Here is a 12759-nt window from a genome sequence, read left to right as displayed (position 1 = left end):
TTTGTACAAGTATATATATAGCAACTCTATTCATGATAGACAAGGCTGAAACAACCCAGGTGTTCATCAACAGAATGGTGTTTCTTAATGGAATACTACACAGCAATAAAAAGTAGCAATTGATTTCCACAAAAATACTAATCAGTTTAAAATATATATTATGCAAAAGAAGTTTTGCACAAAAACGATGTACTGTATGATTCTATATAGATGACATTCTAGGACAGGTTAAACTAGGGAGGAAATTTCAGAACAGTGTAGGTGGGAAATGACCGGGAGGGAACATAAGGGAATTTTCTGGGGTGATGAAGATACTCTTCAGGTAGGGGTTCAGGTTGTACTAATGTACACTTTTGTCAGAACTCAGAACTGGCACATTTAATATTTGTGTATTTCATCGTATATAGCAATGACCTCAATAAAAGACCAGTGAATAAATATTGAACTCTGGGGAATGATATGCACACCAGAATGTGTGGAGCTGAAGAATACTGAGGTCTACAGCAAACGCTTCGAACATAAGGTGGATTGATGACTGAAGAGTGTAATACATAGGTAGAACCTAGGTGGGTGGGTACACAGGTGTTCATAACATGGTTCTGTATGTTATTTCGTACAAAAAATGTGTATGAAATTTTTTGTAATAAAACGTTTGGAAAGAAAAAAATACTATGAACCTGGACTTTCCAAAGCCCTTCCTTATAGTAATTGAGGTGTTGCAGGTATTGCCGATAAGAAAACATTGGCATGAGAAAACCCCACACCTGTGGGGCACCTGTGTGGCTCAGTCGGTTGACCATTGACCATCCCATCTGACTCTTGGCTTCTGCTCAGGTCATGATCTCACGATCGTGGTATTGAGCCGCATGTTGGGCTCTGCACTGAGCATGGAGCCTGCTTGAGATTCTGTCTCCTTCTGCCGTGCTCCCCCACTTACTGTCTCTAAATAAATAAATAAAAGATTAGTGACCTGTGTGAAGATACCATATAGATACTATAGGAATCAGGGGCACCTGGGTGGCTCAGTCAGTTAAGCGTCCGACTTCCGTTCAGGTCATGATCTCACGGTTGGTGGGTGTGAGCCCCACATCGGGCTCTGTGTTGATGGCTCAGAGCTTGGAGCCCATTTCGGATTCAGTGTCTTCCTCTTTCTCTCTCTGCCCCTCCCCGTTCGCACTCTGTATCTCTCTCTCTCTCAAAAATAAATAAACATAAAAAAATTTTTTATAAATAAGTAAATACTATAGGAATCAGTATTCAGACCTCATTTCTAGTCCAGTGCTCTTGCTATAATATAAATATATAGCAATTTCAGGTCATTTTTATTTTTTGATTGGGTTTCACAACACTCCCATCGAGCAAACAGATTATTACTCTTAATTTGCATGTTTTAAAATCATGCCCATTGGGGTGAAGCCCATTACCACACAGGTAACAAATGAGAGCAAAAGGCCACAAGCCGGGTCTTCGGTCACCTGGCTCGTGCTTCTGCCACCACGTCATGTCTCCAGGTTGCCAATTTACCCAAGACCTTTGGGACTCCATACTTAGATAAGTGGTTCTGGAGTAGACGCAGCCCTCCTTTTTCTCTCCCCCCATCGCTCACGCCATTCTGGGTATCAAAGAGTCTTCTCTGGTGAGCGAGCGTTCCTGCCTGACCAGCCCAGTTCTCCTTTCAGCGTCCCGTTGCCAATCAGCCGTGGTGTCCCGCGCCTTCCGTGCTTCGGCTGTGCAGCTCAAGTCTTCAGAGGAGCCGAAGCACCCACCTCCCCCGCCTTTTTCTCAGCAGCATCCTGACACACACGGGGCAGAAGAGCCCAGTTCAGAATCTTCTCGCTCACCTCCCAGGTATGTATCAGGACCCCAGTCCATCGTTTCTGGCCATTTTGAATGCTTGTCCTGCCTCTCCTTCCTCTCTCCTCTTTATCCTCCTCCTCACCTTCCATCATTTTCTAGGATATCTTTGAAAGGAACCTATTGCTTTTTTTTTTTTTTTCAATAGTGCCTGTACACTCTAAACTATCTAATCAATATAAAGTAGTTCATAAAAGTAAAGCAAATTTACCAGAAATCACATACCCTGAAATAACTCTTTTAAGGTTTTTGTGAATGTCCTTTTAGATGTTTTTTAAGTATATTCCATATATAAATCTATATACATTAAGCAGTGAATTACACTGTACAGTATACGCCATTCCAGAACCTGTTTTTTCACTCAACAATACATTTTTAATGTTTTCTCAGTCTGTATGATTTTCATGGTTGCATAATATTCCAGCAAATGGCGGTATTAAAATTTATTTAACCTATCTTGGGGCGTCTGGATGGCTCAGTTGGTTAAGCATCCGACTTAAGCTCAGGTCATGATCTCACCATTCGTGGATTTGAGCCCCATATCAGGCTGTGTGCTGACAGCTCAGAGCCTGGAGCCTGCTTCAGATTCTATGTCTCCCTCTCTCTCTCTGCCTATCCCCGATTCGTGCTCTCGCTCTCTTAAATAAACATTAAAAATTTTTTTTTAATTTATTTACTTATCTTTTATTGATGAATATTTAGATTTCCTTCACTGGTATAAAAAACTAATGTGATCAAGTGTGTGATTCTCTCAGCAGGGGGAACACTGAACCAAAGCATGTGCACATCTAAAATTTTGTTACATATGTGGGACCAAATTGGCCTCTAGAAAGGTGATAATAGTTTACATTTCCATTAGATATTTTTTCTTCTTAATTCTGCCACTGAGAAGTGTGGCTAGCTCTGAAATTAGGGTGTTCCCATCATTTTTCTGGTCTCCTGATTAAAGTCCTTCTCACTTCAATTCAGCAAATATGTTTTGAGGATCTCATTTGTGTCAGGCCCTGTGAATACTCCCAACCATTGTCCCTGGCCTCATAGAGGTATCATTTGGCACAAATACAGCTGTAAACAGAGGAATCCAGGGTGCTATGGGAGCATTTGCCTTCCTATGACATGACCTCCTCTCTCACTGGATTCCTTTTCTCAGTGACTGTGTGAGAGGAGAATGGTGACAGAATTTTTGTTCTGTTGGCATTGAATCATCAGTACCGGTGCAAAAGTAAGTGTCTTCCCAGTGTGTGCTTGGAGGAGGCCCAGAGCTTCCGGTTTCCGGTCAGGTCTGTTTTGCGTGTTAGGCAGCAGGCCGTGAGATGAGGTGTGTTGGGCTCCATGCCCACGTCTCTGTTGGGTTTGGGTCTCAGGTACACAGATCAGGGCGGTGAGGAGGAGGAGGACCATGAGAGTGAGGAGCAGCTCCAGCACCGCATCCTGACGGCGGCCCTGAAGTTCGTGCCTGCCCACGGGTGGACGGCAGAGGCCATTGCAGAAGGAGCCCAGGTGTGTATAGGAGAGGGTGGGGCGGCCGGGCCGGGATTGCCCGGGAGGGAGTCACCCCAGCCAGAGCAGAGGGCCTCGTGCTTTCTTCTGGCCCAGCTTAGAGCCCCTCACTGCTACAGGATTGAGGGAGGGTGTGTTTTCCCAATAGGGTGAAAATAGCTTTATTTTTTAATCTAGAAAGATTATACCATGGAGTTGGTTCTTGCGAGCGAGGTTCTAAAGGCAGCCCTTTAGGCGAGAATCGCCTATGATCACAACTACCACATTTCATTGACTCTAAGACAGCGGTGGTTTTTAGAAGCGCTGTTATTTTATGCATCACTGAAAAAGAAAAAATGCTACCTATTAAACTGGGACACGTTGTCAATTGCATGATTCACACTGATTGTTTAAAATGAAAAAGCAGGGGGGCACCTGGCTGACTCGGTCGGTCGAACGTGTGACTCTTGATCTTGGGGTTGTGAGTTCCAGCCCCACGTTGGATATAGAAATTACTTACAAATAAAAATCTTAATGAAATGAAAAAATAGGTGCATCTTAAACTTGATGAAATCTGGTGTTTGAAAACTCTCAAGAGGGCACCATCTAAGAGACCAGCACGCCTTGTTTTTCCCAGTAAGTCAGACAGTGTTTCCTCCTGTGTTGGCACGATGCCTGCTTTAGATTAAGCCATTGGCTCACGTTGAGGCTGTGGTGTACAGATGCAGGCATAGCAGATACTGGCCTGGAAGAGCACAGTGAGAACAGAAAGCAAAGGACTTCCAGATTCATGTGTCCCATCCCAAGCTTGCAGGGAAATGCGATGGAAGGGTGAGCGTGTTTGAACACTGGCGAGAGCGCAGAAATGGGTGAAGTACAGGTACGGGAGAAAGTGGCAAAATCCGAAGTCCAGATAGAGTGCCTTCAAGGCAAGAATTAGGAGATGGGGAAAGTGAGTACAGGGACTGGCCTTAGACGTATTAGGGTGAGGTTGGAGAAGACACCTACAGGTTTAGAGTCTAGACTATTTAGGGAGTTCCCGGGGGACAGCCTCTGTTCCCTGTGAAGTAGGTGCGATTGTCTCAAGAATCTGAAGTTAAGAAAGGGTAGGAGGAGACAGAGGTTTGAGGGCGGCAGAGAATGTTAGAAGGAATTACTGCAGGAAGTGGTGGAACAAGTAGAGGGCAGAAATGTAAGAGGATTGTTTGGAAAAAAAAAATTTTTTTTTAAAGGGAGGGAATCATTATATATCAAAGCTATGTATATTCACAGTCAGAACATTTTTTTTAAATATCTATTAATTTTTGAGAAAGAGAGAGACAGAACACAAGCAGGGAAGGGGAAGACAGAGACACAGAATCCAAAACACCCTTCAGGCTCTGGGCTCTCAGCACAGAGCCAGATGCAGGGCTTGAACCCACAAACCATATCATGACCTGAGCTGAAGTCAGGCACTTAATCGACTGAGCCACCAGGCGCCCGTGTTTGGAAAAATCTTACCCTGAATCTACAGGTAACTGGTCTTTTTCACTGTGTACTGTGTATATCTTTATTCATAGTGGCTGCATAATACCTATTGTATTTATGACCTCACTTGTCAGTTTGTGACCTCAATTGATAAACATTTGAGTTGTTTTCAGTTTTTTAGTACTCTAAACCTATTTGTACATTTAAGCGCATTTCAAGAAGTGGAGTGGCTGTTTTGGGGTGTGTCAGTCCAGATGGAAACTACACAGGTTATTCAAATAGAGAGAACTTACTACAGTGAAGGGGAGCTGGGTGTGCAGTTGGTAACCAGGTAACTGGCAGGATAAAAAGAAGCCCCTCGGGTAGTATGGAGGTTGCCACAGGGTGCCGCTCCAGTCCCCAGGGCTAAGGAGACAAAGGGGAAAACTGGAATTGTTAAAATGGGAAGCTTGAAGGAGAGTCCCTGGGGAGGTGAGGGGGAGAGGCTACTTGGCCAGCTATGCTGTCTCTAAGTTTAGAGGATCCCCTGGGGCTGGCACCCAACCTCTGGGGGCTGGGGAGGGGGGATGGTGGTGGCTCAGCGGGACCAGGTCTTCAGGCCCTGGGGAGGGTGCAGACCAGCTCAGCTGTGGCTGGGGAGCTGCCAGCAGGCAGGACGCCCACAGGAAGGAGAGTGAGGCTTCTTCCTCCTCTAGCCTCAGGGTCTCCCTCCAGTGACGTGGCAGAGCCTAGCATGGAGCCAGAAGTGTGGCTCCGGAGCTGCGGCCCCTGCATTACAAAGCTAAGCCTAAGACAGTAACTCACCACCTGCTCCAGAGAGAGAGAGAGAAATATGTATTTTTCCCCCAAATACTTATTTAAGTAATCTCTACACCCAATGTGGGGCTTGAACTCATGACCCCAAGATCTAAAGTCACATGCTGTACTAACTGAGCCAGCAAGGAGCCCTTAGTGTGTATATTTTTGAGGGTCTTGTTACATACATAGTAGAGGCAGGATAGCCTAGTGGTGGAGAGCTCTGAGCCCCAGTTTCCTCATCTGTAAAATGTGAGTGAGGATAACACCCAGCTGCTGGAGTTGCTACGCTGCTGAGGCCACGTTGAGATCGTGTGTGTGTCCTGTGCTTTGTGGGGCCTGACACGGTACGCAGCCATCGCCATTAGCAGTGATGTGGTGGCAAGTCAGGGGTAAATACTGCCAAATTGGCCTCTGTAAAGGCTCCGTACTTCCGCCCAAAGAGGCACTTTCTCCACTCCCCACGGGAGGGATTTAGAGTTAATACATTTTCTGTTCCTTCCCTGCCCTCTCTCCCTGGTGCCATCATGGTTCCGCCCCCAGTAGGTGCTCGATGATTGCCATGTATCCGAAAGCGCTAAGCACCACCGTGGCGATGTTAACGCATTAACAACTCATTCAGAAAAATGTGTTGTTTTGAGGTGCATGGGTGGTTCAGTCAGTTGAGTGTCCGACTTCAGCTTGGGTCACAACCTCATGTTTGTGACTCTTTGCTGTCAGTGCAGAGCCTGCTTCAGATCCTCTGTCCCCCTCTCTCTCCTCTGTCCCCTCCCCTGCTCACTGGCGTGCACTCTCCCTCTCTCTCTGTCTCTGTCTCTCTCAAAAATGAATAAACATTTGGGGCACCTGGGTGGCTCAGTCGGTTAAGCATCTGACTTCGGCTCAGGTCATCATCTCATGGTTCATGAGTTTGAGCCCCACGTAGGGCTCTATGCTGACAGCTCAGAGCCTAGGCTCCCATTACTGGGAAAAGACCCCCTAGAAAGTAGAGTCTGAACAGATCAGACTCTGAAAAGGGACCTAGGGGTTGACACTCTGCCCCTCCCCCACTCACGTTCTGTCTCTCTTTTTCTCTCAAAAAATAAACATTTAAAAAATATATATTTTTAAAAATTAATAAACATTTATTTTTTATTTTTTAAATATTTGTTTTTGAGAGAGAGAGAAACAGTGCGAGCAGGGGAGAGGCAGAGAAAGAGAGAGACACAGAATCTGAAGCAGGCTCTGTCAGCACAGAGCTTAAAATGGGGCTCCAACTCACAGACCACAAGATCATGACCTGAGTTAAAGTCGGACACTTAACCGACTGAGCCACCCAGGTGCCCCAAAAGTGAATAAACATTTATTTAAAAAAAGAAAAAAATGTTTTTTAGTTTTTGGGTTTTTCACTTATTTATTTTTTTTCTACAACAGAGAGTCCTAATTTCCAAGAGATTTGAGTTAAATGAATTGGTGAGGAAGAGCTGGGTACTCTTCCCAGCCCCTTTTTTTTTTATAGTAGGACTCTGGGTTACAAGTGTCAGAGCTCAATTCTAATTGGCTCGAGCAGGCAAGGATGTATTCGGCTCATTTAATAACAAAAGTCTGGAAGTAGCTCTGGCACAGCGTTCTTAGATCCTGCTGCTGGGACATCCTGCTGCTGGGACTCGTCTCTCCATCCTATCGCTTTGCTTTCCTCTCTGTGAGCTTCTGTCTCGGCAGGGGCTTCCCACGCAGGACTGAAAATGGTTCAGCAGCACCAGAGGAAAGAGGGCACTTTTCCGTGAGCACTAGCAACAGTCCGGAGGCGGCCTCTTAGGGCCTAGATTTGGTCATGTGCACATCCTTGAGGTGGTCACGGTGAGCTCCAGTTCTCCAAGTCTGATCTCATGCTTACAGTACACCAACGGGGGCTCAGTCCGTTAAGCCTCCAACTTTGGCTCAGTCAGTTTGGTTCGTGAATCCTGCTTTGGGTGAGCACTGACGGTGTGGAGCCTGCGTGGGATTCTCATTCTCTCTCCCTCTCCCTCTCTCCCTCTCCTTCCCTCCCTCTCCTTCCCTCCCTCTCTCTCTCTCTGCCCCTCATGAGATTCTCTCTTTTCTGCCTCTCACTCATTTGTGCCCTCTCTCTCGCTCAAAAAAAAAAAAAAACACCAAAGGTTTGGTGGAGTGTGGAGGGATTGCTGGTCAGCTTCACCCAAATCACGTGGACCAGGGGTGACGAGTAGGGCTATCCCATTAAACCCAAGGGGCTCTCACTAGTGTGGAGCAGACAACACATATGCACTACATCTGTTTACCACTTTTCTGTTTTCTTGGTCTCCTTGTATAGTCTCTGGGTCTGTCCACCGCCGCGGCCAGCATGTTTGGGAATGATGGCAGTGAGCTGATACTGCATTTTGTGACCCAGTGCAATGCTCGGCTCACTCACGTGCTGGAGGAGGAGCAGAAGCTGGTACAGCTGGGCCAGGCCGAGTAAGTCCTGTGGCATTTTTGCTCAGGGTGGCAGCTAAGGATCAGGGGGCTCAGGGCCCACCAACGGTCCCAGGAGGCCAATCCCCACAGAGCCAAGAGAGAAGAGCATTGAGCAGCCCTGCTGCTTTGAGGGGCCTGGACCACAGCTGCCTGTCTGTGACAGCTCTAGGTGGTCAGGCCAGCGTCAGGGGCTGGTGAGCCCCTCCTCCCTAGCGCTGAGTAAGCAGTGTAGCCCCGAGCCCCTGCCTGTGACCCAGAGACACACTGTTTTCTTTTCCCTCTTCCAGGAAGAGGAAGACAGACCAGTTCCTGAGGGACGCAGTGGAAACCAGACTGAGAATGCTGATCCCGTACATTGAGCACTGGCCCCGGGTACAGAGTCCATATCTAGGCTGCAGGGCACCAATGCATTCGTGTTCTTAGTTCTCAGCACCTTGCCCTCAGAGGACCCCGCACATTCTTCAGAAGCTAGCTCACTCATCTGCACAGACCTGGGGACTCTCCGTGCGCTTGGTAGAGCTAGGGAGAGCAGACTTGGGTGTGCCACAGGGAGTCACCGAGCCATCTGGGTCTCGGTGCCTAAAAATGTGAGTGGCTTGGGTACTGGGTCACATTGTGTTGGCTTCTGGTGGCCTGAGAGTGCTACCAGGGCTTCAGTGAGGAGGAATCCAGGGAGAAGATTAGAAAATGAGATTTTCTTAGCCATCGTCATTAACAGGCCTGTTGTGTGCTGGATCTCAGAGGACTGGGATGTCCTTTCCAGTTGTCAATGTGATGATTGAGAATTGGAGTATTCATTTGAAGGGCTTTTCATCCCCTTTCCTGAAGTTTCCTTTTTCCTGCTTTGAAGCATGTCTCCATGTGGGCCATTCTCTCAGTTAAGAAAATGGAGTCCGAGCACATCAGGAATGAGAGGCAGCAGGGATCCTCTAGTGTCCTCCGCCTGCTGCTGGGCGATCGCGCCCGTCGGTCAGTTGACAGACATTGGAACAGCGGCAGTGCGCCTAGTCCCGGGCTGCATGTGGAGGGAGTCCCGTCCCCTGCCTGTGCTCACCACACTGCGTGATCAGACCTCTGGGCTGACTCATTCCACCTTGCAGTCAAAGCGGTGGGAGTGTGTGTATCGGGCCCTGGCTGCCTTCTGACTCAGCACGTTTTCTTCTGAGCTACTTGGATAAGAAAAAACTTTCCAGCCGAGCCAGGGCCTCTGACCCTGATCCCGCAAGCCACAGCCAATGGATTTTTGAGTTGCTATGATGATAAGACCTTGTACTCTCAGGAGTTGATGTCTGCTAAGGAAGCGTCTCTGGGCTGTACCATTGCTTGTATTAGTTGAAGGAGTTTTGCTTTCAGATACCAGAAACCAACTTGAGTTAAGCATAACCCCAGGGAGGATTTACCATGAGGTTGCCATGGACATCCAGGGCAGGAATGCTTCCGGGCCCTGGGATTTGGACCTAGAAACCACCCCCAGACCCTCCTATCTCTGCTTCTACCTCCATGTTACAGAGTGGGGTGCCCTCCGCTATCCTTACTCTCAGTACCCTCAGACTAGTCTAGACCCTCTGGCTGCCTGTGTTCCCAGGTCCACTTGCTGGGGATGGAGAGCCTGAGTGGGCCAGCCGAGGGTAGGGCCTGACCCTGGCTTCTGTCAGCTGTTGCCAGGCTCGTCAGCTGCCAGGAGCTCACGCCAGCCGGGCGGAGATGGTGGGTCTCAGCAGGAGAGTTGGGCAGGCCCTGTCGCATACCTCCACGGAGAGGCGAGCGCCATCCACCTGTTCCCTGTGTGCACTACCTACTTCTCTGTCGTTCTTTCCTCAGGCCCTCAGCATCCTCATGCTCCCGCACAACATCCCATCCAGCCTAAACCTGATCACCAGTATGGTGGATGACATGTGGCATTACGCTGGGGACCAGTCCACTGACGTGAGTGCTGTCTGCAAACCCACAGGACACCAGCAGAGCCATTTCTTCGGGAAGTCTGTGAAAGTTCTTTGATCACAGATCCTTTGGTGGGCCTGCGGTGCCATCCTGTCTTGGAAGGGAGAGACTAGGGATGAGGAGGCTCCCTCAACAAGCCATAGTGGGAGCTCGGTCTCCATTCAAGGGTCCACACCCGAGCCACAAACCAGGGGTTATCGTCTCTGTCCCCTACTGGTGACGCAAGCATCGGAGGACCTGGTGACAGGGCTGCCATTTTATAATCCTTTTCCCTCTGTCTCCTAAGACTCACATTCTGCAGTGGGGTTTCTCAGTGTGTGTCTTTCATGAGAATGATTAAAAAAAATAAATAAACAGACTCCATGGAGCCACTGTTGCTTTAGAAAGGAACTCCCTCCCCCAAGCCCCTCTTGGCCTGCTTTGCCAAGAGATCGGTAAGCCTTTAAACAGGCACCAGGAAAGAATCTGACTTGTTAATGCTATCATATTTCTGGTAGGAAATTAAAAAATAAAAAGTGTACCTTCATAAAGGAAGTTAATATGTGATGGTGCTCTGTGGGGTCCGGGCTAGGGAGGCGAAGAGCTACTCCTGCCGCAGTTCTAACAAAGGACTTTAATAAGCTTCCCCCGTGTGGGAGTACACCACCAACAGAGATGGTGGGAAAATGAAATTAGAGAGCAAAGAAATTAAAGGAATAAAACATGAAGCAGCTGAGTTAGTGCTCCAAAGAGCCGTTTGCCGGGCCAGCCTGAAGTGGCCGAGGGACCGGAGCCCCCTACTCCTGGGTGTTCTGAATCCCGTCCCTGGGCCTGTCTCAGCCCTCACTTTACTGCTGAGCACACGACGGTTTGGTCATAACTGGCTGAGCACAGAGCCTCCCCAGAATTCAGGCGGCCTAAGACACAGCCTTTTCACCAGCGGCTTCAAAGTGAATGCATGTAGCAAAATCGCCCGGGATGCTAATCAGACGTCCAGAGTCCTTGCACTTACTTTAGACCCCTTGACTCTAAACTCTAAGAGGGTGGGCCCGGGAGCTTGCATTTCTGTCTCCCAGGTAATTTTGTTGCCCAGCCAAGTTTGAGAACAGTAATGTTATACAGGGGAACAAATGCACCTGTGGGGAAAAGAAGAGATCAGGAGGGAGCCCATTAGTGCCCATGGCTTTGGGTAGGAACCCTCCCCTGCCCAGATGTCCCCAGCCCGCAGCAGCAGTGGTGACCCACCTTCCTGCGTGGCTTTCTTTGCAGTTTAACTGGTATACCCGCCGAGCTGTGCTGGCTGGCATCTACAACACGACAGAGCTGGTGATGATGCAGGACTCGTCCCCAGACTTCCAGGACACTTGGCGCTTCCTGGAAAACCGGATTAACGATGCCATGAACATGGGCCACACTGCCAAGCAGGTAGCCATTTGGGAAGCCTCCTCACCAGGCACACCCCGTCCTTAGGCCACAGCTGGTCACCTGTCTGTCCTATTGCTTCCCTTTGGCCCCAGCAGACAGTCCTGAAGGCTTGCTCGCTCTTGTGCCAGCCCTTCCCTAAGAACCATTACTTGGGCCATTTGTGGCTGTGCTCATAGACTCTTCCTCCAGCCCTCAGGGTCCTCATGAGCCCCCCTCCCATTTGTCTTACTCTTTCACCTTTGGGCTTATGTCGGGGGCTTAAGAGAGCCTGACCCTGACTCCTTCTAGGTAAAGTCCACTGGAGAGGCACTGGTTCAAGGACTCATGGGTGCAGCAGTGACAGTGAGTAATGCCCCACTCATCCCTGCCCTCTTCCTGCCCCAGTCCTTCCCTGTGATCCTTAAAACATGTGTCTCGGTGATCCCAAAAGCTTTAAACTGGAAAGCTCCTAATAAGATGGACAGTGGTTCAGCCCCAGTCTCTGAGCCTCTTTTTTTTTTTTTTTTTGCTCTGCCATTAAACATTGCTGACTCCCGGGCCCCTAGCACATCAGATCTGCAGATCTTAGCCATGCCTGCCACCTTGAAAACCCCAGTCTCTCCCACTGGAGTCCTAATGGCAGGGCAAGGCCTCATCATTCTGTCTCCTTCCCTGTCTCAGCTCAAGAACTTGACAGGTCTAAACCAGCGCCGGTGAGCAGGATGGGGTGTGAGCTAGAGTGCCCAGAAGAAAATCTGCGGATATATTGAAAGGGCTTTGAAAAATACGAAGTGCCGTCCATGGAACAGGGTGTTAATGAGAAAACACTGAAGGACTCCTGAGTCACTACGACAGCCACCTGGAAACCACCGAGCACAGACACAGCTGCAGCCTGCGATCTGCTCCTTCGGTTCCAAACACCGGGCCAGGCCTCCTGATGCCTTTCTGCGTTGCCACTGTGTGATTGAAAAACAGGCTCTCCAAACGTTCGAGCCACAGAAACCCAGCATGTCCCTATCATGGTCTCACGGATGCTTGATCATGTCTTAACCTTCCTAGAGTGATCTCTGGGGCTCCCAGAGCAGAGGCAGAATGTGAAGCCATTATAGGGTGGCAGCCCATCCCCAGCACAGCACAGACTTGCGCACACAGGCGTTCCTCGCCCCCTCCCCTCTGGTGTCCTGAGATACTGCACCTGGGGACCCCCCCACACCACCCCCCCACAAAGCTGCCTCACCTGAGACTGGTGCCTGCGGACAGCCGGGTGCCCAGCCTGGCCAGAGGCGTGAACCCAGGCTCATTGTCGCATTATACCAGCATGTGTGCTAGGGCTATCAGTGAACCTAAGAGTCTGTACAAATAGTAATAAATATGTTTGAAGCAGTT

The 12759-nt window shown here is 49.0% G+C and overlaps 1 protein-coding gene across 1 annotated transcript in view; it reads left to right on the top strand.

Annotated features, from left to right (window-relative positions):
• The window catches only part of COQ9 (coenzyme Q9), a 16787-nt gene extending 4028 nt beyond the window's left edge, over window positions 1-12759 (top strand). The window contains 8 exon segments of the mRNA XM_039232581.1: window positions 1680-1848; window positions 3219-3354; window positions 7907-8049; window positions 8337-8421; window positions 9871-9975; window positions 11239-11394; window positions 11683-11736; window positions 12055-12759. Coding sequence (XP_039088512.1) covers window positions 1680-1848; window positions 3219-3354; window positions 7907-8049; window positions 8337-8421; window positions 9871-9975; window positions 11239-11394; window positions 11683-11736; window positions 12055-12090 — 884 coding nt within the window. The 3' untranslated portion in view covers window positions 12091-12759.

This window comes from Hyaena hyaena, unplaced genomic scaffold (genome assembly GCF_003009895.1).
Source record: "Hyaena hyaena isolate Hyena2069 unplaced genomic scaffold, ASM300989v1 scaffold_68, whole genome shotgun sequence".
NCBI lineage: Eukaryota > Metazoa > Chordata > Mammalia > Carnivora > Hyaenidae > Hyaena > Hyaena hyaena.
The sequence above is the reverse complement of the archived record's forward strand: the minus strand, read 5'-3'. Positions and strand labels throughout refer to the sequence as shown.